The sequence below is a fragment of the Pantherophis guttatus genome, chromosome 5 (assembly GCF_059756535.1).
Source record: "Pantherophis guttatus breed Tessera chromosome 5, ASM5975653v1, whole genome shotgun sequence".
In the NCBI taxonomy this organism is placed as follows: Eukaryota; Metazoa; Chordata; class Lepidosauria; order Squamata; family Colubridae; genus Pantherophis; species Pantherophis guttatus.
In genome coordinates this window covers 96,169,226-96,196,640 of record NC_142067.1, presented here as the reverse complement: position 1 = coordinate 96,196,640, position 27,415 = coordinate 96,169,226, and the positions used below count along the sequence as shown (strand labels likewise).

Genomic DNA, 27,415 nt, shown 5'->3' with positions numbered 1-27,415 from the left:
AAATTCATATTATCCGCCATAAGGCTAGAACCCAAGGCAGATCTAATCACATTGATTTTTTACTGGAATTATGTAAAGGGGAAAGTTGGAATGAATTTGAAATGAAAATTAGGTTTACTTAAAAGGGGGCTATAAAAGTAAATGGAAAGAATGGTATTGTTTCGGGTAAAATGGTAAAATGATTAATTTTTAGATAAAGATGATGTAAAACAAATCTAAAGAAATATATGCTTAAAAGGGTAAAACAACGGATAAAATAGTAAAATAGGGAAAATTTGGTCCATCTTTGGGAAAAATTGATACTAAAGAAATAATTGTGAAAAATTAAATGTTTGAATGACTGTGCTTAAAGTAAAGGGTTTCAATAGATTAAAAATTTGTGATAGGTGAAGATAAGGAGGCGAGGGCGGATGGTAATATTGACTATATATTTTATAAAAAAATATAGATAAAAGGGGGAAAGTAGAATATTGGCAGAAATTGGAGTACATATAGTAAATATGGAGAAAAAATGAGAATACATTTTCTCAAATAAATGAAATAAAAAATAGATGTTCTGTTTCAGAAAGGTCATTTCTGAACTTTATTGCTAAAACTGGAGAACTTTTGAAATATTGGATGAGGCTTGTTTATGGAATAGTACTTGTATGAAAATATCCTAGACTCTAGAGGTACAATATTTGAACTTGAGACCAGGACACAACTAAAACATTAACACAGTATGCAAATTAGTTTATTGACAGATTTAGAACCAGTGATGAAATAGAAAAGCTTAAAGAGCAAAGAAGTTATAAGCCCCTTTTACAACATATGTAAACCATTTTTAAATCTTGATTGTTATAATATCTGTATTTAGTAATTAGCCTATTAATAGGATACAGCACTCATAAGGTTATCTTACTGATTGGGTTAATTCATATGCATTGAAGTGCATAACTAGGCATAGAAAGAATGAGAGAATGTTTCTGAAACATTCATAGCCATTATCTAAAAACCTTGAATTCCTAGCACTAATTGTTAATTTTCTTGTGGCTAGGCTTGCAATTCTACAGTTAATATTTTTATTCATCTTGTTAGCACCTATTGCATTTTGTGTGTGTTGCATAATTTCTAGGGTTTAATTGCTTTTTGAATTAGCAAAGCAATATGTGTGGTTTAGAATCCTGATCCAGACCATCAGATTTTCTCCTATACTCCTGTCGTTTGTTTCATGTGTGTAAGAAGATTGTCTTCATATCTCAGAATGGGAAAAACTGAAGATCTATAAGGAGATTAATTTTTGTCATGTGATAAGAATTTTCTTTATCTCTTTATTGCTCAGAATTGGTTCTCAGGATTTTTGCAGCCATGATCAGGGATCTCTGGTTATGGTGAAACATTGTGTGATAACAAAAAAGATTAGCTACCTACTCTATGGACTCTGGAAGAAGAATAGAATATACCTGTAATTAACAAATCAAGGCTTTGATTACTACAATTTCATCTTACACATTCAACAGGAAGGAATCAGGGGCAGCATTATTTTCTTCCTAGAATAATATGAAAGAGGCTTCCTTTCTTTAACTCAATTTTTTGAAAACCAGCTTTGCGGAGCAGCACATTAAACTCGGTTGCTGACCGTTCTTTCCCTTCAGTCAAGACCAACATTAACAAGGAGTAGAAGTGGGCAGTTGAAGGCCCTCTTTTGTCTTCATCAAGAAGCATTTCCACTATTAAGACACCACCACCTGTTTCAAAATATATTTTTCAATTATTCAGAGGCGAGAAAATGCTACTACAGTATGTATTTCAACAGCCCAATGAACATTTCATAATGCTTTGAAAATACCTCAATTAATGTTATTTGATGTTGTTTTTCTATACAGCTTCAGGTCACCATATAAAGAATAACAAAATAATAAAGTTGGAAGGGACATTGGAGTTCTTCTAATCCAATCCCTTACTCAGACAGGAAGTCTTATACCATTTCAGACAAATGGTTGTCCAATTTATTCTTAAAAACTTCCGATGTTGGAGCAATCACAAGTTCTGGAGGCAAGATGTTCCACTGATTAATTGTTCTAACTGTCAGGAAATTTCTCCTTAGTTCTGAGTTATTTCTCTCCTTGATTAATTTCCATCCATTGCTTCTTGACTTGCCTTCAGGTGATTTAAAGAATAGATGAGTCCCTCTTCTTTGTGGCAACCCCTTAGATACTGGAACATTGCTATCATGTCACCCTAGTCCTTCTTTTCATTAGACATACCCAATCCCAGTAACCGTTCTTTATATATTTTAGCCTCCAGTCCCAAATCATCTTTGCTGCTCTTCTCTGCACTTTTTCTAGAGTCTCAACATCTTTTTTACATTGTGGTGACCAAAACTGGATGCAATATTCCAAATGTGGTCTTACCAAGACATTATAAAATAGTATTAATACTTCACATGATCTTGATTCTATCCCTCTATTAATACAGCCTAGGACTGCATTTTTGGCAGCTGTAGCACACTGGTGGTGCTACATATTTAAGTGATTGTCCACTAGGACACCAAGATCCTTCTCACAATTACTCCTATTGAGCTATGTATCACCTACACTATACCTGTGTATTTGGTTTTTCTTGCCTAAATGTAGAACCTTATATTTGGTGGTGAGGAAGGAGCCTGGCAAATATTTTTGAAGTTTGAAAGCCATGGCTTGAGTTATTCAATATTGTTGGCAGAAGAATCAATGTAATGATAAACAGTAGTGATAATAGTGGGTCTCCCTGAAAGATTCCTCTCTTGATATTAAACCTTATACCTACTGACAAGCAATGGTGTTTTCCATTGTTCCTTTGATCTTTGTACAAAATATCTGACATTTCTACTGACTCCTATTATTTCTAGGCATTGAATTATCCAATCACGCAGCAGGGAGTTGAATGCCTTCTTGTAAGGAATCCAAGCTACATTCTAGTTGATCTTCTCTTGCAGTTTGCCAAAATCATCTTGTCAATTAAGAGCTAATGTTTTGTTCCTTTACTTTTGGGGTAATTTTCTTTCTGCTCAGGTGGAAAGAGCTTGTTTTTGCCTAGATCCGTGATGGCGAACCTTTGGCACGCATGCCAGAGGTGGCACGTAGAGCCCTCTCTGCTGGCACTCGTACCGTCGGTCCAGATCAAATTTCTGTAGCGTTTCATTCGTGAGCTTCTCTTTCCCTGCAAACGGCGAAACAAGCTCACGAAAGAAAAGGATCTTACCTCTTGCCAGGCTGCCGGTGTTGGGATGCTCTGCCTCCTGCCAGCCAGCTGGTCTTTGGGTCTCTGCTGTGCATGTGCACACATGTCCGTGCATGTGTGCACACATGCACACTTTCAATTTGGGCATGCATGTGTGCACAGTTTGGGCACTTGGAGTCTAAAAAGTTCGCAATCACTGGCCTAGATGCTGTTGGACTGCATGAACTACAATCCCAGTTAGCAAACTGAAATTTGTTGGTAAGTACAGGTAATTGGCTTGTTTTTATATTCTTCCACCATGAATAGGCTGTTACTTATCAACTCAGTCAGTTTTACAAGTTTAGAAGGATTCCTGATATACATTGCCAAGAAGTAGCAAAGAGACATAGGAACACACTGAGAGGTCTTATTAGTTACATTTTTCATAGCACAGTCGCTAAAAAATGACTGAATCTGATCTGCACAACACATATATCCTTTGGGATATAGAGCAGAAGTAGCTGCTAGAATTAATCTGGAACCACAATTTTTCCACCACTATAGTTGAATTAGTTATTCTAAGATGCCAGTTCAAGGCTCAGAAAAGTTGGATCATGAATTTAAAATTATACTAGATTTCAGGAAGCTGAAAACCTGAGCTGTATATGAACGTTGCCAGTTTCCTAGCTGATTTAACTTTCCGTGATTAAAGAACACCTACCAGGCTTGCAGGCCTGATAAACTTTGCGTAACAGCTGCAAACATCCCTCGTCCGACCAGTCATGCAGAGTCCTGGCCAAAATGTACAGGTCTGCTTCAGGAATGGGATCTTTAAAAAAATCACCTACAAAAAATAAGTAAAATCTCATAAAGCACCATGTCTTCCAGATTATTCCGACAGAATAATCTGTTCTTCCTTTCAAAATCACAGCACCCTAATTGAGTCTGCCCTTCTGCCTGCTAAAGCTTCTTGTACTTAGCAAGACATGAGTTCTGGGAAGGTTGCATCACATATACTTTTACCTGCATGGAAAGTGATCTGGGAGTCTTCTGAAGGCAAACAATGGTTCTTGAAAGTTTCCGCTAGTTTAGAAAGGTCAAAAATGGTCACAATACATTTTGGATATAGTGAAATCAATTCCTTAGCTAAGCCACCAGTGTTTCCTTAAAGAAGAACAAAACATAATTAAGTATCTGCAAAACAAACTTTTGTACACGTCCAGCTTTTTTACCTGAAGCTATCTGCCTATTATTCCTCTACAGCTGCATATCAGATTAAATGATTTTAATAATAATAATTTAATAATTTTAAAAAATGCGACAAACATATTTCCAATTTGATATGCTCTTCATATCATGGTAAACAAGTACTAACAGGGGAAAAAGAACAGAGATTGAGCCAATTGCTTCTATATTTTCATATTGAGAATTCCAATGCTATGAGAATTCCTTAGGATGGATGCACTGAATATTCACAATGTCCAGAGAAATGATATTTGATTCAGATTGAGCAGAAAAAAAACCTGAACATCATCTCAAAAGGCACCAAGTCCTATAACATCTTCAGTCATGTTTTTTTTTTTGCACCCCCAAAATGCTCCTCAAGCAAATCCAGTTTTTGGGTCCTTTGTTCATGAGCCTGCGATTCTCTGATTTCAGTTCCTTCCATCTTGGCTAGCATTGCAAAAAAGCAAGAGAAGACTGTTTTCTGAACTGTCTCCCCCTTTTTAAATAGCCTGTGCCAATTTCTCCACTGTATAGTATCAGGTCAGAGTGATTAGTTAATCCACTTTAAAATAGGGGTATTTGTCAAAATTTGGTATCAACATCCCATAGTGGTTTTGCTATAAGGTTTTTTTCCTTTTCTAATTACAGATGAAAAGCAAAGAGCCCATCAAGCCCATTGGCCCAACATGTGAAGAAGATGGCAAAGCATAGGCTGTACTTACCACCCACATCACAAATGAGTGGGAACTGGGACAGGTCAAAGGCAGAAAGCACTTCTCTTCCTAGGACAGGCCAGAGTTCATTCAAAAAACTGGACGAGGTTTGTAACTCTTCCTTTGATCTAGAATTAAAATAAACACTACCAAATAAACACCTCTAAATATAACTTTATAAACTGCTATTGTTGTTATTGTTTTTACATATCTGTTTATGTTCCAATGAAAGGAATTTTTTACAGGATCGTTTAAATGATGGTAACCTGAATTTGGAAGACTCTGCATGTGATACATGAAACAGTCCTGCCATTTCAATGGACAATGTTATAATGTTCTTGAAACAAAGCAGATTCATATAGTTGCTCTAATTGCAGACTAGTGCTTTGTACATTAAAAAGAAATGCCTGATCAATTAGATATGTCAGAACAACAGCCAGTGCCATAAAAGAGAGGTTGAATATGATGATAACGATGGGTCAAGAACATATGACAGAGATATGGACTCCTTCCCCAAGATGGCATAGTTCTTTTTCTTCTGCCAACAAACAGCTGATTTTGCCTCCATAGCTGGTTATTTGGTGGTTTTGCTCTCTGTTTTTTTGAAGGGCAAACTAGGAAAGACCCAAGATGACCTTCAGATGATCATATACCTACAAAGAAGAGGGTATGGCCAGAATTCTTGATCTTGGAAGGTCTGATCTCTTGCCAACGTTTCCCTTCATTTGTTCATTTTTCTTAAGCAAGTCTGGGTTGTAATTGCTCTTTTTGAAGCTTTACTATGATTTATGACTAGTTGACTTCTAATCTATTAGAAGTCATCCAATTAAATTTGCATTTAAATTTTGCTCTTTCTAGCTTTTTTTTTTTTAAGCATTGATATTTATTTCTTAATTTTTGATGGGAAAATTGCTCTTTCATTATTCATTTTTTATTTTGGGAGAAAAAAAACCTTTTCTTGTGGACACTGGGCTTTGCCTGATGTGCTTCTCTTGTCCTTAAAGAAAGAACAGTGGGTTTCTCAAATGTTTCAGAAAGGAGATAAGATTTTCTGGGAAGCATTTGAAAAAAGAATGTTCTCTTACTTGCAGGCTTATTTGCAGGTTTTATTTTATATATAAACAAAAATGTTTATGTATAATAACAGTCAATAACAAATAACAAAAAATAACAATATAAAAGACAATATTCAAAAGCAGAAAATAACAGTTGGACTTATTTGCAACTGGACAAAAATCTGATCTATTGCTGTCAAATGTACTTGGTTTGGTAAATACAAACCTTCCAGAAAAGATTGAAATGAATATAAATATAAGAAATTCTAAGACAATGGAATTGATAAAGGATGGACTGGATTTTCCTGGTAAGAGAATTATAGTGTTGTTAAGGAGAATGTTTCAACAATGGATATTGTAGACATATTTAAAACAGAAACCTACGAACTTCGGAAATGAGATGCCTAAGGAAAGGTTTCATTAATAAAATTAACAAATGAGGCTATTTGTTCTGGACAGATCAAAGATAATGTTTGGGGTGATTTGTGTTAAATAAGAAAACTTGTAGACTTTCTATGAGTAAATTATAAAAACAGACTGTTAACAGAGTGCCTTAAATTTAACTTCGTTATTGTTTAACCTGTTAATTATTTTTTCTTTCATATATGTAATGAATGACAGGTCAGTTGGGTTGCAAATAGATGAAGAAGCTTATAAATGTTGAACCTGCTTTGCAAAGTGGGAAGTTATTATTGTTGCAACAGATTTGTCTATTGAACTAGTGTTCAACTAGTGGGTATGTGTGTTTTTGTTTTTTGTTCTTTTAATTCAGATTTTTTAACATTCTTATCTAGTTTTGTTTTGTCTCTGTTAATGCTGTGTTTCCCTGAAAATATGACCTAGCCTGAAAACAAGCCCTAGCCTGATTTTCACACTTGTGCCTAATATAAGGCCTATCCAAAAAATAAGCCCTAGTTAAGACCCGCCCACTCCATCCCATCATCTGGTTGTACGAGGTGGGGCAAGGCGTATGCGTAAAAATCAAGCTTGGGGGTAGGTGGGGGTGGAGCTGCCGAATGTGTCCTGCACCTGCTTACCTTAGGACCTCCAATGCCCCGACACCTGTTCTACCACTGACTGGCTTCTGCGGCTGCTCATCATGCTGATGTCACTACTCGTGATAGGAGGCCATGTGGCATGTTGCACTGGTGCTGCCACTTGCAGCAGGAGGCCACGTGGCTCATTGTGTCGGCGTTGCTGCTCGCATATGCAATGACACAACATACCATTCTGCCTCCTGCTGTGAGCTGCAGCACTGGCGCGACGAGCCACGTGGCCTCCTGCCATGAGCAGCAGCACTCTTGCGATGTGCCATGTTTCAAGTGATGACATCGGCGTGATGAGCCACATGCATCTGGCTGCGAGCAGCCTGTCAGTCCTGGAAGCCATCTTTTACTTTGGATCTTCAGGGCTGCCACATTTAGTGCTGTGGGAAACTGGGAGGGGGGATGTATGGAGTGGAGAGATATCTATCCATAATAACATTGTTTTCTTTGAGAGTCAAGGACATCCTGCCCTGCACCTGGAGTGGTGTGACTGGGAGGCATCTCCAGATGGGAAGGTGCATTGATTGGGCCATGTGATGGACATGTGGGTGCTGGGGCAGGGACTTGCACTTTCTTTTGGGTGGGGAAAACCTGGAAGCTTTCAGATTCGGGTTTTCCCAGATGTGCCAATATGACATCTCTAATAAAATGGAACTTTGAGGAACTTCTAGCCTCAGAGTCTTCTTTCGTTGGGGATGTTACTTGGAACTCTGACACAGCCATGAGCGGCTGTAGAAGTTGGGCAGCGGTATTACTCCCTGGCTGTGGTGGTACTAGGGTAAGCGGGCAAGACATCCCCAAAAAATGAAACCTAGTACTTATTTTGGGGTCCAAAAGAAAATAAGACCGCGTCATATTTTCGGGAAAACAAGGTATTATTTTATTTTGTATTTTAATCTTTTAAATAAAAATTTAAAAATGTAAAAAAGAATATGACAGAAAAAACACAGACATTGTGAAGATTAATCATATTGATTAGTTGCCCATGAAATAATTTATTTAATGACCATTCTTTAAAATTTTAATGTTACCTGTATATGATCTCAAAAACGTTGGGAGTGCCATATATTGATGAACTCTGATTTTTTCCTTTCCTAGAAGAATTTTTTTTAAAAAAGTTAGAAAGGAACAAGACAATCATCCTGCCATTTTCTTTTGCACAGATGTAGATCCTGAATGTCTACTGTATTTTGAACTGTATTCTCACAGTTCAAAATTTATTCTAAAGAGTTCATTATTAAGCCAGTTCTCCTTTACTTTCTCAAGTACAGTTCAGTAGAATCTGGTAATTTCATTAAAAAGATAGCAGTATAGAAGTTCGTTGGGTTCTTTTAATGTTTTTGGTTTAAAGAAAGTTTCAGGAGCACTCTCAGTTCTTCAGGTTTATGAATTCACTGTTGATGGATCTGTAGGAAAAAAATATCCCCCCAAATCTTTTTATTTTAAGATTAATGTTGGACCAGACTAGGTCAAATAGAGCTGTTCCTAAGTCATGCAGTTCTTTTCATTGTAGAGTTTCAATGTTGTGAACAGAGATGGTCATTCTAGTAATTGGCAAACAAGTCTGGGGAGGCCTAGCTGATGAAGACTGGAGTGATATACAGGTAGTTCTCAGGTTACCACCATTTGATTACTGACCATTCAAAGTTACAACAGTATTGAATGACTGGTCCTCAGAGTTCCAGCCATTGCAGAATCTATGCAGTGATAATAATTTCTGATGTCTCCTGTCAGCTTCCTGCAAGCAACATCAATGGGAAAGCTGGCAGGAAGTTGTAAATTGTAATCACATAGGCTCTTGCTTAATGGTCTGTGCAATCCTCACATAATGATGGCAACTGAGACTGCTAGAATTACAGTTGTTAAGCCACAGGATCACATAACATCATGCTTTATGATTGCATCAGTGAGTGATGGAAAATTCAGTCCTAATTGCTTATGGAATTTGAGGATTATCTGTAATAGGAATATGTTGACATTTTCATATTTTAAGAACTGTGTAGCACTCAAAAAAATTTTCCGTTTATATTGATTTCTGCTCTTTTACTTTTTATTGCTTAGAAATTGTTCTTTGAATTTTTGCCTTTGCAACTGCTGCTTTTCATTTTACTTTAAATTTAAATATGCCTCTTGTGATCTAAATTACAGTTATAACCAAACTTTGGAATGTTTTTATAGGCAGAATCCTCTAATAGTTACTAATGTTTTGATATAAATTACAATTTTGTTTATTTAAAGTTATTGAATTTGCATTCAGTATAAATAATCTGAATTAATATCATTTTAAAAAAAACATATTATTAAAATATTACAGTGTTTTCATAGTTTATATCTCTTTGAAAAATTAACTGAATATTGTTAAATCCATAACAACATCTTAAAACATTATTCAAGTCAATTACTCCTCCTATTTACAAAAAGTTACCTATCAGTCATAAACTTTAATCTCAGTCTTCATCTTAATGAAATGACTCCATAGTATACCATCAAAAGTTCGCTTTTCTTGCTTTTATTATTAGAGGTTGGGTTTCTGTTCCAATATCTCTTGTGCAAAGCTTTTTAATAATGGAATCAATTAAAATAGATGGGAAATTGTCAGGAGCAACATCAGGTCAGTAACATAACATAAGATGCCCTTTCATGCGCTTATCTTTATTTATTCTACTTCACTAGTCCCGTCTATTTACCTCACAGCTTCAGGCAAATGTTGCATTGATGGATACATAACTTCAGAATAGAACTTCATGGAATAATACTGAGACTTTGGGCTTGATTTGACCAGGTAGAGATTGGTAAAGTCTGTGTTTCCATAAAAATCTAAAAAAGAAGCAAAAATTACGGGTATCATTGTATGTAACTGTCTTTCAATTCACTAGAGGAATACTTACAAGATTGCCTTAAACTACTTCTTTAAAAACAAATTATGCTGTATTAATGTCAAGCGTATGACAATATTATGAGAGTCAATTTGGTGTAATTGTTAAGGTACCAGGCTAAAAAATTGGAGAGTGTAAGTTCCTGTCCCACAGTACACACAAAGCCAGCTGGATGACTTTGTGCTAGTAACTTTCTCTTACCCATAGGAAGGAAGTGGTGGCAAAGCTCTTCTGAAAAACCTTGCCACAAAATCTGCAGGGACCTATGTTATCTAGGCAGTTTCTGAGCATCAGATACAACTGAACACAAGAAAAAAAAATCATAATAATATAATCACAGGTGAAAATAATCCTGACTTTTAGGGGAACAAAACTGATCCTAAAGCAAAGAAAGGTCTATATACAATATGACATTCTATAGGTATGTTGCATTGTTAAATCAATATTTTTTAAAATCACCTATTGGCCAGTGTAAGATACTAAATGCATTTGTAAATTATAATGTAAAAGGGGGTGCAATGGCTCAGCTGTTAAAGATGCTGAGCTTGTGAGCTGAAAGCTGACAGCATGAGTTCGAGATCCAAGTGCTGCATGATGGATGCAAATAATCCTGACTTTTAGGGGAATAAAACTGATTGGTGATTATCTTTAAAGCAAACAAGGATATGCACAATATATTATTCTATAGCTCAGTTGTATTTTAAATCAATATTTTAAAAAATCACCTATTGACCAATGGAGTGCAGTAAATGTATTTGTAAATTATAGTGTGCTATTTGGCAAATGTATATTTATCTTTCCAAATTTTCTTTTTATTTAAAAAAAAGTTAAAATACGTAACTACAAAAAGAAAAACAAAACAAAACAAAACAAACAAGGCATTTAAAAAGGTGCATTAAAAACATGAACACAAACACATACAGTATACACATGTGTATATATGCGGTCTCACCCTGTGCTATTACCATTCCACACATTTTGGGGGCTGACAGAAGAAGTAAGGAGAACTAATTTTTAAAAAATGGATCCCCGTATAAGACAGCTCTCTTCTCATGTCGCCTGCAAGACTGAAAGACCAGTGAGAGCCAGGACATGAGTGGTTTAAAAAGAGCAGCCACCCAACCTCAAGGCCTTGCTGCTGTTCGCTCCGCAGAGCAGATTCTCCAGGTCTGAAACTCAAACAGAATATGCTTAAGGAGAGTGTCTGGGCATCAGAGAAGACGACCTTAGAAAGAGGGGCTGGGCAGGATCTGTTTCTAAGCCTTGTGATTGCACCAGCAAGCAAAGGGGGTCCTCCTCAAGAATTTATTTCAGAGAAGAAGGAGAACGCTTTTTTCAGACTGGAATGGTGATGAGAGGCAGCCTAAGAAAAAAGACACATGTCATTTAACTCTTAGTGAAATACATTCAAGGTGGTGGTTTAGCAGGACGTAAAGAGGAGCTAGCCTCTAGATGTGTACCAGTCATTGGGCCAAGTGCAATGGCTGGTTGTTGTTGTTTTTCAAATTTCATTAGAGTTGGGATTTGGATATTATTTTATTTTGGAAATCGGTTCAATCCCCTTGAACAACAGTAATGCTCATAGTTTGGAAACAAAGTTGATTTTGTTTTGTTTTGAAAAAAGGAGGGACACCAACTCAAAATGCCATTTTTTGTTGTTCTGATTTATATTTCTTTGCAAGTGTGAATATAAAACTTTGGGAAGAGAAAAAAAGATCCTGTGAAACAGGCTGGACCAAATCTCAAAGAAAGTAATAATGGACTCACTCAACACATACAAACACATACACACAAATCCAGTTACTGCACACGATACCAACTTTCTGGCCTGTGATGTCTGGAAGCCTTCCTTCTATAAACTCTGTCAAACTCCACAGGTGCAGTGATCGCATATTGCCTACTATTATGGAATAATTGTTGGCCATTCCAGTTGCTTCCTGCTTCTCACAGGATTACCTTTGCCATCCTTCCACTCGAGTGTCAGGAGCTTTAACCCCACACAGGCCTCCAGCAGCCTCTGCAGCCCAATGGGGCTGGTCTTCAAGTGCTCAGCCAAAGTCCCGGAGGACAGAAGTTCTCCTGACTCTCTCAGCAGATCGAAGATGCCCAACTCACAGGCAGTTGAAATGACCTATGAAGAAAAGGAAAACAGGACTGAAAGCCGTGACATTCCTCTCAGCTCCATCCAACAGCCCAAATCTATCTATCTATGGCTCTTTGAAGAAAGGTATAGTCACTAAATTATTTAATATATTGGTTGGGAGATTTATTCACGGAGATTAACGTTAGTCCTTCGGACATGAACAAACTGAGCTAAAATCATCCGAGTAATTAAAAAGTCAAAAGATGTTACTAAAAATATTAAGGAATTTACCTATGTCTAAAGCAGGGGTGAAATGCTACCGGTTCGGACCGGTTCGGGTGAATCGGTAGTGGTGGCATCGTGAGGCTCCACCCTCCCCCCAGACGTTGTTACTTCCTGGTTTTAACCAGGAAGTAACCTGTTTTTTATCCTCTGTGCATGCACAGAGGGTCCAAAATTGCACATGCACAGCACACACACTTCAAAACCAAAAGGGAAGGTAAGTAGATTTCACCCCTGGTCTAAAGTATGGTGTAATAAAATTTTGTCTGCTGTAATTGGGCCCCTTTTAATTTCTGATTGGCAAAAGAGGAGCATATCTGAACAAGGAAACTAACCTACTGATATCTACTGAAGCCAATCTGCTCAGAAGGCACAAGAAAGAATTTTGTGGCCATTCATCACAACATAAACTTTGCTGACTCTATTGTTTTCACAACCATTGAGAAATAGAGGGGCTTTTGTAGTTTCAAAGTTAAGATTTAATATTTTCAAGTATTAGCCAACTTACCTTGAAAGTTATAAACGAATGCTGATATTTAAACAATGTTTGAAAAGTTTTGATTTCTTCTGTTGAACTCATTGTTCTCTTGTTGATCCAAAAGGACGCTTCTTCAGCCAAACTTTTTATTCCTGTATGTAAACATTGCAAAATATAGGTGCCCTTAAGATGTTCCAGGGAAAAGGTTATGAACTGAATTATTAGTTAATTATTAATGACAAAACAAGGACACAGAAGGTCTTCAAAAGTTTTTCAGCAATGACTCCGGAATAGGTTTAGCTGCCCCAGCGTTACAGGACAAGTGTCTCATGAAAAGCAGGAAATGAAAAATAGAAGGTCACCTCAATTCCCACAATGGATGAATTGCTGCAAAAACTAATGGAGTTAGCCAAGATGGCTAAATTGACTGTTTCGATCAAGGAAAAAAATACAAATACTTTTATTTGTACTTGGAAATTAAGTAGTTGTGGTGGTGGTGGGAAATGAAACTTTGATTTTGGGTTTTACCAATTAGACAGATTTGTTGTTATACAGATGACTAATTACTACGATTATGTGAAAGTAAAAAGTGGAGGTTTTATTTATATTTAGAGAGGTATTAGGATAGATGGGGAAGAGGTAAAGAAGGGCATAAAACTAACCAACAAGTTTTAGAACTAATATTTAAAAATAGAACCTTAAGCTCTAAAGAAAGATTTAAAACACCCTGTACACAAGATTCAATATATTAAAATAATCTAAAATACTATTGAAATAATTAATATATGCATACACTGTAGAAAATGTACAAACATTTACTGAGTATTTCTTTTAAAAAAAATCAGATTTATTTTTCACATTGAATATTAGCTTACCTAGAATCAGAATGGTGAAATTCTAGAAATCAAGTTATGTAAAGAGAATATTTTTATTTGCCATTTTCCACCTCTTTTCCCCTGACTATTACAAGTTCTAATTTGTAGTTGCTAATGATTTCTATAAAGTTCTTGGCAAAGGAATTCTGTGCAAAGGAAAAGCCATGAAAAACTGGATAGAAAATCTTAGATTAGTAGCTTCTTACAGATAATACAGTCTATGCTTCACAGACAGGAAGTGCTGAGTTTAATGGCTGAAGTCTTATCCGCACGATAGCAGAGCAGAGGAGATTCCAAGTCAGTCTTTCAAGTGACAGCTTCATGAGATGCTCAGGATAAATCTCAGTTTCAGACAAAGGAAGAGAAGTCAGAGAGGGGGTATATATCTGCAGAATATAGGAGTGGTTTCAGGAGTTGCTTAATTCACCTGACAAGACAATTCTGATCCTGCCACCTCTTCATTGTAGATGTCAGGATGGCTGGAGGTCTCAAGCAATAAAAATATGATTTTGGGAAAACATCTGTTTTCAATGCAAAAAGAATCATGGCACAGTAATAGTAGGTTAATAAAATTATATTGGTTTTCTTTCTTTTCTTTTTCTACTGGTTACCTTTCTGGCTTCTATACTGTCTTCCATCTAGGATAGGGGTGTCAAACTCAAAGCCCATGGGCCGGATCCAGCCTGCAGGGTGCTTATATCTGGCCTGCAGGGCTGCCCTGGAAACAGCGAAGGACCAGTCTGCAGTGCCTCTGCCAGCGAAAACGGAACTTGGGAGGGCCACATGTGGCCCTCCTGGGTTCTGTTTTCGCTGGCAGAGAGCTGCAGGAGGCTGTCGCAGCTGAAAACAGAGCCCAGGAGGACCGTGCGTGGACTGCAGGACATTGAGCTGGTCACACCCACTTGGCCCCCTGAGGTCAAACACAACCCTGATGCAGCCTTCAATGAAATCCAGTTTGACACCCCTGATCTAGGATCTCTCTTGCATTTTTCCCATTATCAGTAATATTTAGTTTCTTCTTCCCTGGAATAGCACTGTATTATCAGAATTTGTATTTTGGATGGGGCTAATTTAGCCTGGGTTCTTTCCAGGGCTGTTATCCCTGAGATGGGGAAGACTGTGACTAGTTACAATTACCCTTGCTGCACATCTCCATTATTGGTCTTAACTACTGTTGCTTTCCTTCCCTTCCTTAAGGCCACTTTGGCATGCCTGTTTGGCTGGAATTGCTTAACTGGACTTTTGCTCTTTTCTAACTGGACTTTAGTTTTCCCATGGAGGCCAATGCTAACAGACTCAGGCCTAGCACTGGGAATGCTTGGCTGATCATGGGTGGTATGCTATAGGTATGCCCAACTAAAACAAAGAGCACTAAAAATGTGCCAAAAATTGCAAGATACAGTCCATAAATCCTAAATTATCTCTTCCCAGGTACTCTTGCACATACGCTAAATGCAGATATGCATATGGAAATAATAGATCTTGCTGGAACATGTACTGTAATCCAGCTACCTATAATATCCAGCCTCAGTTTGAAGACTGTCACAGAAAAAAGATTTAAAATTTTATATGGCAATTTATCCCACTGACTGGCAGTTGTTACATCCTGGAAGTTTCTCCTGGTGTCCACCCTGAACATACTTTGTTCTACTTTAATCTATTACTTCTTGTCCCATTTTCTAGGTTGGTAGAGAAAAAGTCTGTCCTGTATGTGACCATATTTGACAACTTCTATCTTTTCTGTAGACCAAATCCACCCTGATCTTTTAACTTTTGATTCTAGGGATTGGCTTCCAGATACCCTAATGTCTTAATAGCTATCCTGAACTTTTTCCAATTTCTCAGCATTCCTTTGAATTGGGCTTTCCAGAACTGGACACAATATTCCAAGTTTCATCAGGGTAGAATACAGTGGTACCATTACCTTTCATGATTGGGATGCTATCCTTCAGTTCTTGCACCTCAAGGCAGTTCTTGCCTTTCTAATAGCTGTGTGACTTTGCTGACTCATTTTAACTTGCACCCTTTACACAGGATGCATGTTACAAACCAGGTCTCCCCTATTTTATACATGTTCTTTTCTCTTTCTTTTCTTACCCAGATGCAAAATTTTATATTTTTCTTCGTTCAGTCCCATTGTATTTTTTTTCAGTTAACTTTGCCTTGCCAAAGTGAACTTTTGCCATCTTCATGTCTTCTTGTCATAAAACATAAAGTACCATTTCATTATTCTTTATTAACCCCAACTCTTCATCTATCCAATTCATATCCTGGAAGAACAATAGAACAAAACAGGGATACCCAACTCCCAGGCCTCAGCCCAGCACCGGGCTGTTGGCCATTTGGAACCAGGCCATGGAAGTGGTAGGCGAGCACATGTGTAGCTCCATTTACACTAGTGGCAGGCACATGTGCCTATTGCTTGCATGGAACCATCCCCTCTAACCAGGAGTGAAATCCAGCAGGTTCTGACAGGTTCTGGAGAACTGGTAGCAGAAATTTTGAGCAGTTCTGAGAACAAGTAGTGGAAATTTTGAGTAGTTTGGAGAACCAGCAAATACCACTTCTGGCTGGTCCCAGAGTGGGGTGGGAATGGAGATTTTGCAATATCCTTCCCTCAGGAGTAGGGTGGGAATGGGGACTTTGCAGTATCCTTTCCCTGGAGTGGAGTGGGAAGGGAGATTTTGCAGTATCTTTCCCCTGCCATGCCCACCAAGCCACACCATGCCCACCAAGCCACGCCTACAGAACCAGTAGTAAAAAAAATTGGATTTCACCACTGCCTCTAACACACCCCTACTGGTCTGCAAAGCAGGAAAGGTAGGGCAAACACTGGAATAGAATCAACTGTAATCAACAAATCATGACATTGATTGCTGGAACTTCCTCTTCAAGATGGAACAGGAAGGAATCAGGGGCAATGCTATTTTCTTCCTAGAATAATATCAAAGATGTTTCCTTAACTCAACTTCTTGGAAACCAGCTTTGCAGAGGAGAACATTCAACTCAGTTGCTGATTGTTCTTTCCCTTCAATGAAGAGCAACATTCAGAAGGAGTAGGTGAGGGCTGTGAAAGCCCCTCCTGTCTTCATCAAGAAGCAATTTCACTATTACGACACCACCACCTGTTTCAAAATATGTTTCAATGATTTAGAGGTGAGCAATGCTACTACTTATTTCAACAGCCCAATGAACATTGCACAATATTTTGAGCATATCCCAATACTTCTTTCAGATATGATATATTCATTTCTGCCCATGGTCAACCCAGACAAATTTATTGTTGTACTTGTTATTATCATATTCTTTCATTATGGATTGCTTATCAATTCAGTCAATTTTACAGAAAGTGTAGAATGATTGCTGATGTATTTCTAGGCAGTAGAAGTCAGGAAGTAGCAGAGTGCCCCAAGAATACAGTGAGAAGTGCTATTAGTTACCCCTTTCATTTATTTATTTATCATTTATTAGTTTTACAAAGAACTCAAAGCATATCCATATTCCTACACATTTTAATTTGCATCCTTTTCACATGTAATATTACAAACCAGGTCCCCTCTATCGTATACGTGTCCCTTTCTTTTCTCTTTCTTTTCCAACGCAGATACAGAACTTTACATTTTCCTTCATGTTTAGTTAACTTTGCCTTGCCAAAGTGAAACCTTGACATCCTCACGTATTCTCTTCATGAAACATTAACCCACCATTTTATTATTCTTTATTATTCCATCTCTTCATTTATCCAATCCATATTTTGTAGACTCTGGAAGAAGAGTAGAAACCAGAAAGATTGGGGAACGCTGAAATAGAACCTACCTGTAATCACTAATCAAGACATTGATTATTGGAACTTCCTCTTCAACATTGAACAGGAAAGAAAGAGGGACGGTGCTATTTTCTTCTTAGAATAATATGAAAGAGGTTTCTTTTTTCCTTAACTCAACTTCTTGGAAACCAGCTCTGCATTAATGTACCTTAAACCCAGTTTCTGATTGTTCTTTTCCTTCAGTGAAGAGCAACATTAACAAGGAGTATGTGTGGGCTGTGAAAGACCCTCCATTGTCTTCATCAAGAAGCAGTTCCACTATTACGACAGCACTACCTCTTTCAAAATATATGTCAATGATTTAGAGGTGAGAAAGTGCTACTACTTATTTCAACAGCCCAATGAACATTGCACAATATTTTGAACATATAACTACAAAAAGAATTATGGCACCATATTAGTTTGTTAGGTAAACGATACTGATAATTTTCTTCTTTTTTTTTTAGTAGTTAGCTTTTTGGTTTCTGTGCTGTCTTCCATCCTGGATATCCCTGGCATTGTCTCCTTTATCAGTTTTGTTTAATTTCTTCTTTCTTCTGATAGTGCTGCATTATCAGAAGTCATATTTGGACTGGTCAATTTTAACCTTCACTCATGTCCCATGACTCTATGAGGAAAATGCTGTTTCTTCTTCACTCACATGCCATTCCCCAGTTGCTGGCTGTTCCCTTTTATTTTATTTATTTATTTTATTTTATTAAATTTCTATACCGCCCTTCTCCCGAAGGACTCAGGGCGGTGTACAGCCACAAGATAAAACACATAAATACAAAAATTTAAAATAAGGTAAAAACGAATTAAATAATTTGGCTGAATTTAAAATACCCCATTATTTAAAAACAAAGTAAAATTTACATTTAAAAAGGGGAGAAGATTTAGGCCAGGCCAGCTTGATGAAATAAAAAAGTCTTAAGCACACGATGGAAGGTCTGGGATCCTCTGTATCTCTGGGGGGAGCTCGTTACAAATCATAGGTGCCCCCACAGAGAAGGCTCTCCCCCTAGGGGCCGCCAGTCGACATTGTTTGGCCGACAGCACCCGGAGGAGCCCCTCTCTATGGGAGCATACTGGCCAGTGGGAGGCTATTGGTGGTAGCAGGCGGTCCCATAGATAACCAGGTCCTAAGCCATGGAGCGCTTTAAAGGTGATAACCAGAACCTTGAAGCACACTCGGAAGACCACCAGGAGCCAGTGCAGCTCGCGCAGAAGAGGTGTTACATGGGAACTCCACGTCGCTCCCATAACCACCTGCGCGGCCGCACTCTGCGCCAGTTGGAGCCTCAGAGTGTACCTCAAGGGGAGCCCCATGTAGAGAGCATTACAATAGTCCAGACGAGAGGTGACGAGGGCATGAGTGACTGTGTGTAGAGAGTCCCGATCTAGAAAGGAACGCAACTGGCGGATCAGGTGAACCGGATGAAAAATCCTCCTGGTCACGGCTGTCAAGTGCTCTTCTAAAGACAGCCGTGAATCCAGGAGGACGCCCAAGTTGCGAACCCTTTCCATGGGGGCCAATGATTCGCCCCCAATAGTCAGTGATGGCACCAGCTGACTATATCGGGACATCAGAAACCACAGCCACTCAGTTTTGGATGGGTTGAGCCTGAGCCTGTTTCTCCCCATCCAGATCCGTACGGTCTCCAGGCACCGGGACATCACTTCAAGGGCATCGTTGGGGTGGTCTGGGGTGGAGATGTACAGCTGGGTGTCGTCAGTGTACTGATGGTACTTCACCCTGAAACCATGGATGATCTCACCCAGCGGCTTTACATAAATGTTGAACAAAAGGGGCAAGAGGACCGATCCCTGCGGCACCCCACATATGAGGGGCCTCAGGGTCGACCTCTGCCCCCCTGTCAACACAGACTGTGACCGATCAGAGAGAAAGGAGGAGAACCACTGTAGTACGGTGCCTCCCACCCCCAACTCTTCCAACCGGTGCGGCATGATACCATGGTCAATGGTATCAAAAGCCGCTGAGAGATCTAACAGGACCAGGACAGAGGAGCAACCCCTGTCCCAAGCCCTCCAGAGATCATCAACCAACGTGACCAATGCCGTTTCCGTGCTGTACCCAGGCCTGAAACCCGACTGGAATGGATCTAGATACGACGTTTCATCCAGCTACTGGGGAAGCTGTCGCGCAACCACACTCTCAACAACCTTCATCACAAAGTGAAGGTTGGAGACTGGACGATAATTAGCCAATACTGCCGGGTCCAGGGAGGGCTTCTTGACGAGAGGCCTCACCACTGCCTCCTTCAAGGCGGCAGGGAAGGCACCCTCACCCAATGAAGCATTTATAATCCCCTGGAGCCAGCCTCGCGTCACCTCCCGGGAAGCCAGCACTAACCAGGAGGGACACGGGTCCAACAAACGTGGTCGCGTTCAATCTACCCAGAATCCTGTCCACGTCATCTGGGGTCACAGGATCAAACTCATCCTAGATAACATTCTCAAGACCTGCCTCTGTCACCCTCGCTGGACCTACCCAGTCGGAGTCCAGACCTTCCTGAATTGACAGGGGTGTGTGTGTGTCTGACGTCCCCCTGAAGTTTCTAGAAATGGGTTTGTGTTTCCTTCCAGGGCTATGCGGAAGACTGCAGCTGAACATTTATCCCTGCTGCCTTACTGCCCTTAACTATTTCTGCTTCCCTTCCTCCTAAGAACACTTTGGCATGGCTGCTTAACTAGACTTACTTAACCGGGGTTTTGCTCTTCTCCAGCTGGATTTTAGTTTTTCCATGGAGGCCAATGCTAACAGACCTAGGCCTAGCACCCGGAATGTTTGACTGATCGTGTGTGGTTTGCTGGAGATATAGTCCATAAATCCAAATTATCTCTTCCCATGTACTCTTACATACAGTATAAGCTAAATACAGAATGTAATCTGGAAGTAGTAGATCTTGCTGGTACACACCATAATATACCTAGAGTATCCAGCTCTTCTTAGTGAGAAATTCTATTAGTTATACCTTTTGTAGCACAGAAATTGAAATACAAATGAACCAGAGCTACACAACAGAGGCCCTTTGGTTTATAGAGCAGAGGTACCTTTATATTTATTTATTTGTTATTTTTGCAAAGAACTCAAGTCTGCGAACATATCCAACAGATATGTTCCGACCTTTCTTTCCCCATTTTTCCCACCAAAACATCTCTGTGAAATGGCTTGGGTGAGTGAGTGAGAGAATGGCACCAAATCACGCAGTCATCTTTCATGGCTAAACTGGGACTAGAACTCATGCTCTTGTTTTTTAGTTTGGTGCCTTAATCGCTAGATCAAACTGACTAGACCAAATTGCTTGATTGATTCTGGAATGACAGCAATTCCAGCATTGTAGCTGAATTAGTTATTCAAAGATGCTAGTTTAAGGGTCAGAAAAGTTGAATGGTGAATCTGAAATCATCAGGACCTAATGGATTATATCCCAGAGTTCTGACAGAACTGCCAGATATTATCTCAGTACCATTGTATCAAAATCCTGGAACACCAGGGAACTACATGAGGATTGGAAAAGAGCTGATGTGGTTCCCATCTTCAAAAAAAAAAAAAAAAGGGGGGGGGGTGGAACAGAAACTAGAGATCAATCAGCCTAATTACCACCAATACCTGGAAAGATATTGGAAAATATAATAACAAACCAGATTTGTGAATTTCTACAAACAAATACATTTATAACTAGTAGCCAGCATCGGTTTGTTAAAAACAGATCATGCCAAACCAATCTTATTTCATTCTTTGACAAACTGACTAAATTAGTAGGCTAGCGAAATGCTGTGGACATAGTATATTTGGACTTCAGCAAGGCATTCGACAAAGTAGACCACAACCTACTTCTTGGTAAACTAGAAAAATGTGGGATAGACAGCATCATTACCAGGTGGATTTGTAACTGGCTAACAAATCATACTCATCGAGCAGTCCTTAATGGTACTATATCTACATAGAGGAAAGTGAGCAGTGGGGTACCACAAGATTCCGTCTTAGGCTCAGTATTCTTCAATATCTTCATAAATGACTTAGATGAGGGATTAGAAGGGTAACTCATGTCACTAAACTGGCAGGAATAGCTTGTCCCAGAAGACAAGCTCAGGATCCCAAAAGATCTTGACAGACTTGAACAATGGCCCCTATCGAACAATATGAAATATAATATTGAGAAAAACAAGGTTTTACACTTATGCAGGAAAAACCAAAGGTACAAGTACAGATTGGACAAAATCTGGCTCTAAAAGAGGTAACTGCAAGATCACATGAAGTATTAGCACCATTTTATAAATCCTTAGTAAGACCACACATGGAATACTGCATCCAGTTTCAGTCACCAATTACAAAAAAGATGTTGAGACTTTGGAAAAAGGGCAAAGAAGAGCAACTAAAATGATTAATGGCCTGGAGACAAAAACATATGAAGAACTGTTGCAGGAATTGGGTATGGCCAGTCTAAAGAAAAGAAGGACTAGGAGTGACATGATAGCCGTATTTCAGTATCTGAGGGACTGCCACAAAGAACAGGGGGTCAACCTATTTTCGAAAGAACCAGAAGGCAGGACAACAATGGATGGAAACTAATCAAGGAGAGAAACAATCTACAACTAAGGAGAAAGTTCCTAACAGTGAGAACTATTAATCAATGGAACAGCTTACCTTTAGAGGTTGTGGGTGCTTCATCACTAGAGGTTTTTAAGAAAATACTGGACAGCCACCTATCTCCTGCTTGAGCAGAGGAGTTGGACAGGTAGACCTCCAAGGTCCTTCCAGCTCTATTCTGATTGAAATGGCACTAGATCTGTGGTGAAATCCAATTTTTTTTACTACCGGTTCTGTGGGCTTGTCTTGCTGGGCATGGTGTGGCTTGGTGGGTGTGGCTTGGTAGGCATGGCAGGGGAAGGGTACTGCAAAATCTCCATTCCCACCCAACTCCAGGGGAAGGATATTGCAAAATCTCCATTCCCACCCCACTCTGGGGCCAGCCAGAGGTGGTATTTGCCAGTTCTCCAAACTACTCAAAATTTCCGCTACCGGTTCTCTGAACTGCTCAAAATTTCCACTACCGGCTCTCTAGAACCTGTCAGAACCTGCTAGATTTGTTTTGGTACCAGCATTCATTTGTAACTTTCAAGGTAAGGTGAGTAATACTCTCAAATATGAAATCTGAACTTTGAAACTACAAACGACCCTTTATTTCTCAACTTCTTAATGGTTGTGAAAACAATAGAATCATCAAACTTTATGTTGTAAGTATGTATTATTTGTTAAATAGCTGCAACATTCTTTGCTGTGTCTTCTGAGCAGATTTGCTTCACTGGACATCAGTATGTTACTCAGGAAGACTTAACTTCTTAATATGTATGTACTAGATTGTTAACTAGATAACATTTTATGCAGAAATATTTTCTGAATATTTTTATAAATACATTTATTTGTGCCAATTAAAGAGCAAAGCAATTCAACCGAAAAACAATAACAAAAAATAGTTTACATTAATGTGTTTCTGAAATGCAACCTATCTGAATCATGATAACATTTATTATAGTTTTTCTTATGCAAAAAGTTCTATCAGATTAGGTGTGCAGTATTTAAATTCCATGTTCATGGATTATAAACTTCTCAACTCAGCCTCCCATTATTTGAAATTTCATCTAAATACATAGAGACACATAACAGAATTAGTTTTTTTGCATCTGGACAATGAAACTTTATTTTTACTTTAATTTAGTTTTATGGTATTGTAACAATTCGTTTCCATTCCCAGATCTGGGCTGCAGACATTTGGATGACCACTTGATGGCAGCAAAACACCAGAGAAAGGCTTCAACTTTTCCGACCTGTTTCTGTTTCGCCCTGTTTCTTCTGCAGACGTTCATTTAAAGGTGGGAAAATAAATGGAAACGTGAAGCATAGTAAATGTTACCATATTCATAAAGCAGCAACTGGTGATGATGCAGTTTTATATGTGGGAATCTGAAATACTGGCGACTTTAAGATCTTCCTGAATATCAGCATGACCTTTGTGGGAAAGAATAGCATGCAAATGGATTTAAAGGTACATAAGGAGCCGTTGAAGATCCGTAGCCAGATTCTTATGCCCAACAGACAAAATGACAATGGTGAATCAATTAACAATTCTTCCTAATTTACCCCAGTTGAAGAATAAATGCTGAAGACCTTTTCCAGGACCAAGAATTCAGGTCATGCTTGGTTAGCAGCAGAAATGGAAAAATGGGGAAGGAATGAGGATAGTATCCAGAATTAACAAAAAAAGAAAGAAAAAGAAAAGAAAGCTGTTATGGGAAAGTGTGGGAAGCCCCCCTTGAAGAATGAAATATTTTTGGAAATATTAAAAGAAGCAGAATATTATATTTCCCTAAAGGAGAAATGGAGAAACATGTTCTTAGAGGCAGAAAGCAGCCCCCAGTCTTAGAAAGCAGCCCCCAGTCTTAGAAAGCAGCCCCCAGTCTTTCTTAATGTGCCTATTCACAAACAAAACATCTTTAGCTCCAAGGTGATGGGATTAAGGACAGGACATTGAGGGAAATGGAAACAATACCTATCCATTAAGAAAGGCAGGGTAGAGGCAATAGATAAGAGGATAAAATCAATTACACATGCCTGACAGAATTAGGTTCAGGAAGCTGATAATTAAGACTCATCATGAGTCTTTGCGAAACAAGTAAAACCAATCAAATAATAAAAAGACACAAAAGAAGCCTCCAGATTACAAAATGCTGTAAAATGTATAAAAGCCCATGTAAAACTAAACCAATTGGTCAGGTGCCCCAGAACTATACACTGTGGTTCTGTTCATCAATAAACAGAGTCTTTCTTTCCAATCAGCCTATATGGTATTCCAGGGTCTTTTTCCCAGCTTGGAACTGAATCAGATGGACTTTCCTTCCAACAAAAGCATGTAACAAATTTTATTAGAAACTCTAGCAATGACAAAAATTGCAGTCAGGTGGCCTTTCTGATAACTTACATAAATAAATACAAATGTGCTCAGAGGCTGCATTGGATATTCTTGCCTGATTGTGGAGTCGACCACTGAGTGGTCTGTTTTACCTATGAGAGCAGTGGTGGGATTCAACTGGTGTAACAATCAGTTCGCTGAGTGCGCGCTCTCCATGTGTGCAGTGCATTTGAAAACAGCTCTAAAACTTACCTTCTACTGCAGCCCCAGTGAGTAAAACAGCTGAGGTGCAGCAATCTGCTCTGCCACACCTATCATTTGGGCTTCAAACAAAGGAAATATAGGTTGGTATAGCGCAGGGGCAGGCGGGTGGGCCCAGCTGATCATCGGAGTGAACCAGTTCGCTCTCAGCTAATTGTCAGACCTACAGGTTCACCCGAACTGATCTGAACCGGCAGAATCCCACCACCGTATGAAAGACTCAGCCAAGGAAAACAAGGTGCCTCTTTGGAGAATAAATCCACTCTTATGAAAATAAGAGATATTCCTTCTGATGAAAGTAAATATTCATTACATCCACATTAATTCAAATTGTAACTTCTCATTATCACTTTCAGAGTTGAGGATTGAGGCAAAAGGAGGAACTATTGTGTTAGTTAAGGAGTCTGCAAGGCAGTTTTCAAATGCCATGAACTGAACTGTCAGCCTCAGCTTTGCCTGCTTCAGCTGCCATAAGAAACGGGGGGAGGGATAGTTATGGGGCAAAGGGTGGGAAGATGCAGGAGGTGTTTTTTTTCCTTTGTAGGACGTGTCTTCATAAGAAACGAAAGTGGATCTTCAAAGGGGACGGCTGACCAACTGCCCTACATTCCTGATGAATGACGCTGCCAGACGTGTTGCCACCTGACCTTTGGAAGACCTTTGGATTGGCTGATGACTGATGGACACGGGGGGGGGGGGGAGAAGCTTAGTAGATGCATTTCGCGCGTTTTGCTCACTTCCAGCTTTACTTGGGTTGCGATCTTTTCATATTCAGTAAAAGTACTATTCTCTTCTAAATGATTGAGTTTGGGTTTTCCTTTCCTGAGTACTGAAGGAAGCATACCTGACATGAATTTTTAAAAGCATTTTTTCAGCCGAAGAGGTTGTAGAAAAAATGCTTTTAAAAGTAAAAAAATTTTTTTCAAAGCCTCTGATGAGGTGGGCGGGGTAAGCAAGCAGCGACCGGGCCAGGGACCGGTTCGAGGGCGTGCCCGCCAATGTTATTACCGGTTCTCCGAACAACTACAAATTTTTACTACCGGTTCTTGCGAACTGGTGTGAACCGGGAGCAACCCACTACTGGTTCAGTTGAAATTTCTAAGGACCCCATTTTCAGATATAGGTTATCTATTAATGGGATCAAAGCAGGTTCTTCATGTTATACAGTCCTAGTCACTTTAAATAGCTTTAAATCCCTCTCTTTCAGCTGTTATATAAAGCTGTAAAGGGATCATCTTGATACTTTTCTCCAGAAATAAGTTATCTGGGACTGGAACATCCTCAACTCTATAGACTGGAAAGTACCCCAAATAATGGGAAAATCAGTTGACAGGATTAAATTCGTTGGACCTGGCATAAGGCTAGAATCCAGCTCAAGGCAATTCTAATTACATTTATCTTTTTCTGGCTTGCTACCTGGTTATGATCAGAAAGCAAAGAAGGAGAATAAATAGTCTTACAACAAAGTCATAGAGTTTCTGAACTTGGCTCCTGTATCTGGAGAACTGGAATATTGGATGAGATTTGTTTATGGAATAGCTCTTTTATGAGAATATCCTAGGGGTATAGTGTGTTTGAACCAGAGATCACAATTAAAACACTAACACAATATGCAGATTAGTTTATTGACAGTGATAGAAAATAATAAAGTTGAAATGTTGGTGAAATTATAAGCCCTCTTTACAATTAATCACTACTAATATGATACAGCATTAATAAGGTTATATTACTGATCAGGTTAATTCAGATATATTGAAATACATAACTAGGGTAGAAAGAATGAGATAATGTTTCTGAGGTTGTTATTTTACAATAGCCATTATCTAAAAACCTTGAGTTCCCAGCACTAATTGTTAATTTCCTAGTGGCTAGACTTGCAATCCTACAGTTAATATTTTTACTTATGTTGTTTGCATCTATGGCATCCTGTGTGTGTTGCAGAATTTCTAGGGCTTAATTGCTTTTTAGAAGGGCTAAAAATACTGAATTAACAAAGCAATGTGTGTGTTTCAGAATCCTGATCCTGACCTTTCAGATTTTCTCTTGTACTTTGTTGTTTGTTTAATGTGTGAAGATTGTCTCGGTTTGTAAAAATGGGAAGAACTAAAGATCTATAAAGAGATTAATTTTTGTCATATGATAAAAGTTTCATCTATCTCTTTATTACGCAGAATTGGTCCTCAGGATTTTTGCAGACATTGTCAGGAATCCCTAGTTATGGTGAAATCATATTGTGATAAGAAAAGGATCAGCTCTGTAATCTGTGGACATGGAAAGAATAGAATATATCTGTAATTAACAAAGCAAGATTTTGATTACTGAAATTTCCTCTTAAACATTCAACAGGAAGGAATCAGGGGCAACATTATTTTCTTCCTAGAATAATATGAAAGAGGCTTCCTTTCTTTAACTCAACTTCTTGGAAACCAGCCTTGCGGAGAAGCACATTAAACTCAGTTGTTGACCGTTCTTTTCCTTCAGTGTAGAGCAACATTAACAAGGAGTAGATGTGAGCTGCTAAAGGCCCTCTTCTGTCTTCATCAAGAAGCATTTCCACTATTAAGACACCACCACCTGTTCCAAAATATATAGTACTTAT

General features: G+C 38.8%; 1 protein-coding gene and 2 long non-coding RNA genes across 8 annotated transcripts in view; 2 read left to right on the top strand and 1 right to left on the bottom strand.

Annotated features, from left to right (window-relative positions):
* LOC132710453 (uncharacterized) overlaps nucleotides 1–5,298 on the top strand; it is a 41,520-nt gene extending 36,222 nt beyond the window's left edge. The window contains exon 2 of the long non-coding RNA XR_009621153.2: nucleotides 5,056–5,298. This is a non-coding gene — a long non-coding RNA (uncharacterized LOC132710453). The remainder of the gene's footprint in view (nucleotides 1–5,055) is intronic.
* LOC117666934 (acetylserotonin O-methyltransferase-like) lies at nucleotides 716–14,135 on the bottom strand. 6 transcript variants are annotated; one of them, XM_034420013.3, is made up of 9 exons: nucleotides 14,022–14,135; nucleotides 12,971–13,092; nucleotides 12,054–12,228; nucleotides 9,909–10,038; nucleotides 8,253–8,315; nucleotides 5,130–5,248; nucleotides 4,204–4,344; nucleotides 3,902–4,024; nucleotides 716–1,727 (listed from the first exon to the last, which is right to left on the bottom strand). In XM_034420013.3, exons 2-9 carry the CDS (start codon nucleotides 13,040–13,042, stop codon nucleotides 1,519–1,521), a joined length of 1,032 nt encoding a protein of 343 aa, XP_034275904.2. In that variant the 5' UTR covers nucleotides 13,043–13,092; nucleotides 14,022–14,135; the 3' UTR covers nucleotides 716–1,518. The 6 variants fall into 6 exon arrangements, with proteins under 6 accessions (XP_034275904.2, XP_034275921.2, XP_034275913.2 ...); XM_034420030.3 differs by having other exon boundaries at nucleotides 4,204–4,263; XM_034420022.2 differs by lacking the exon at nucleotides 14,022–14,135 and adding an exon at nucleotides 13,816–14,018.
* Nucleotides 12,196–25,614, top strand: LOC148113534 (uncharacterized). The gene is made up of 2 exons (XR_015734537.1): nucleotides 12,196–12,324; nucleotides 23,401–25,614. It is a non-coding gene; the product is annotated as an uncharacterized LOC148113534 (long non-coding RNA).
* The last annotated feature ends 1,801 nt before the right edge of the window (nucleotides 25,615–27,415 follow it).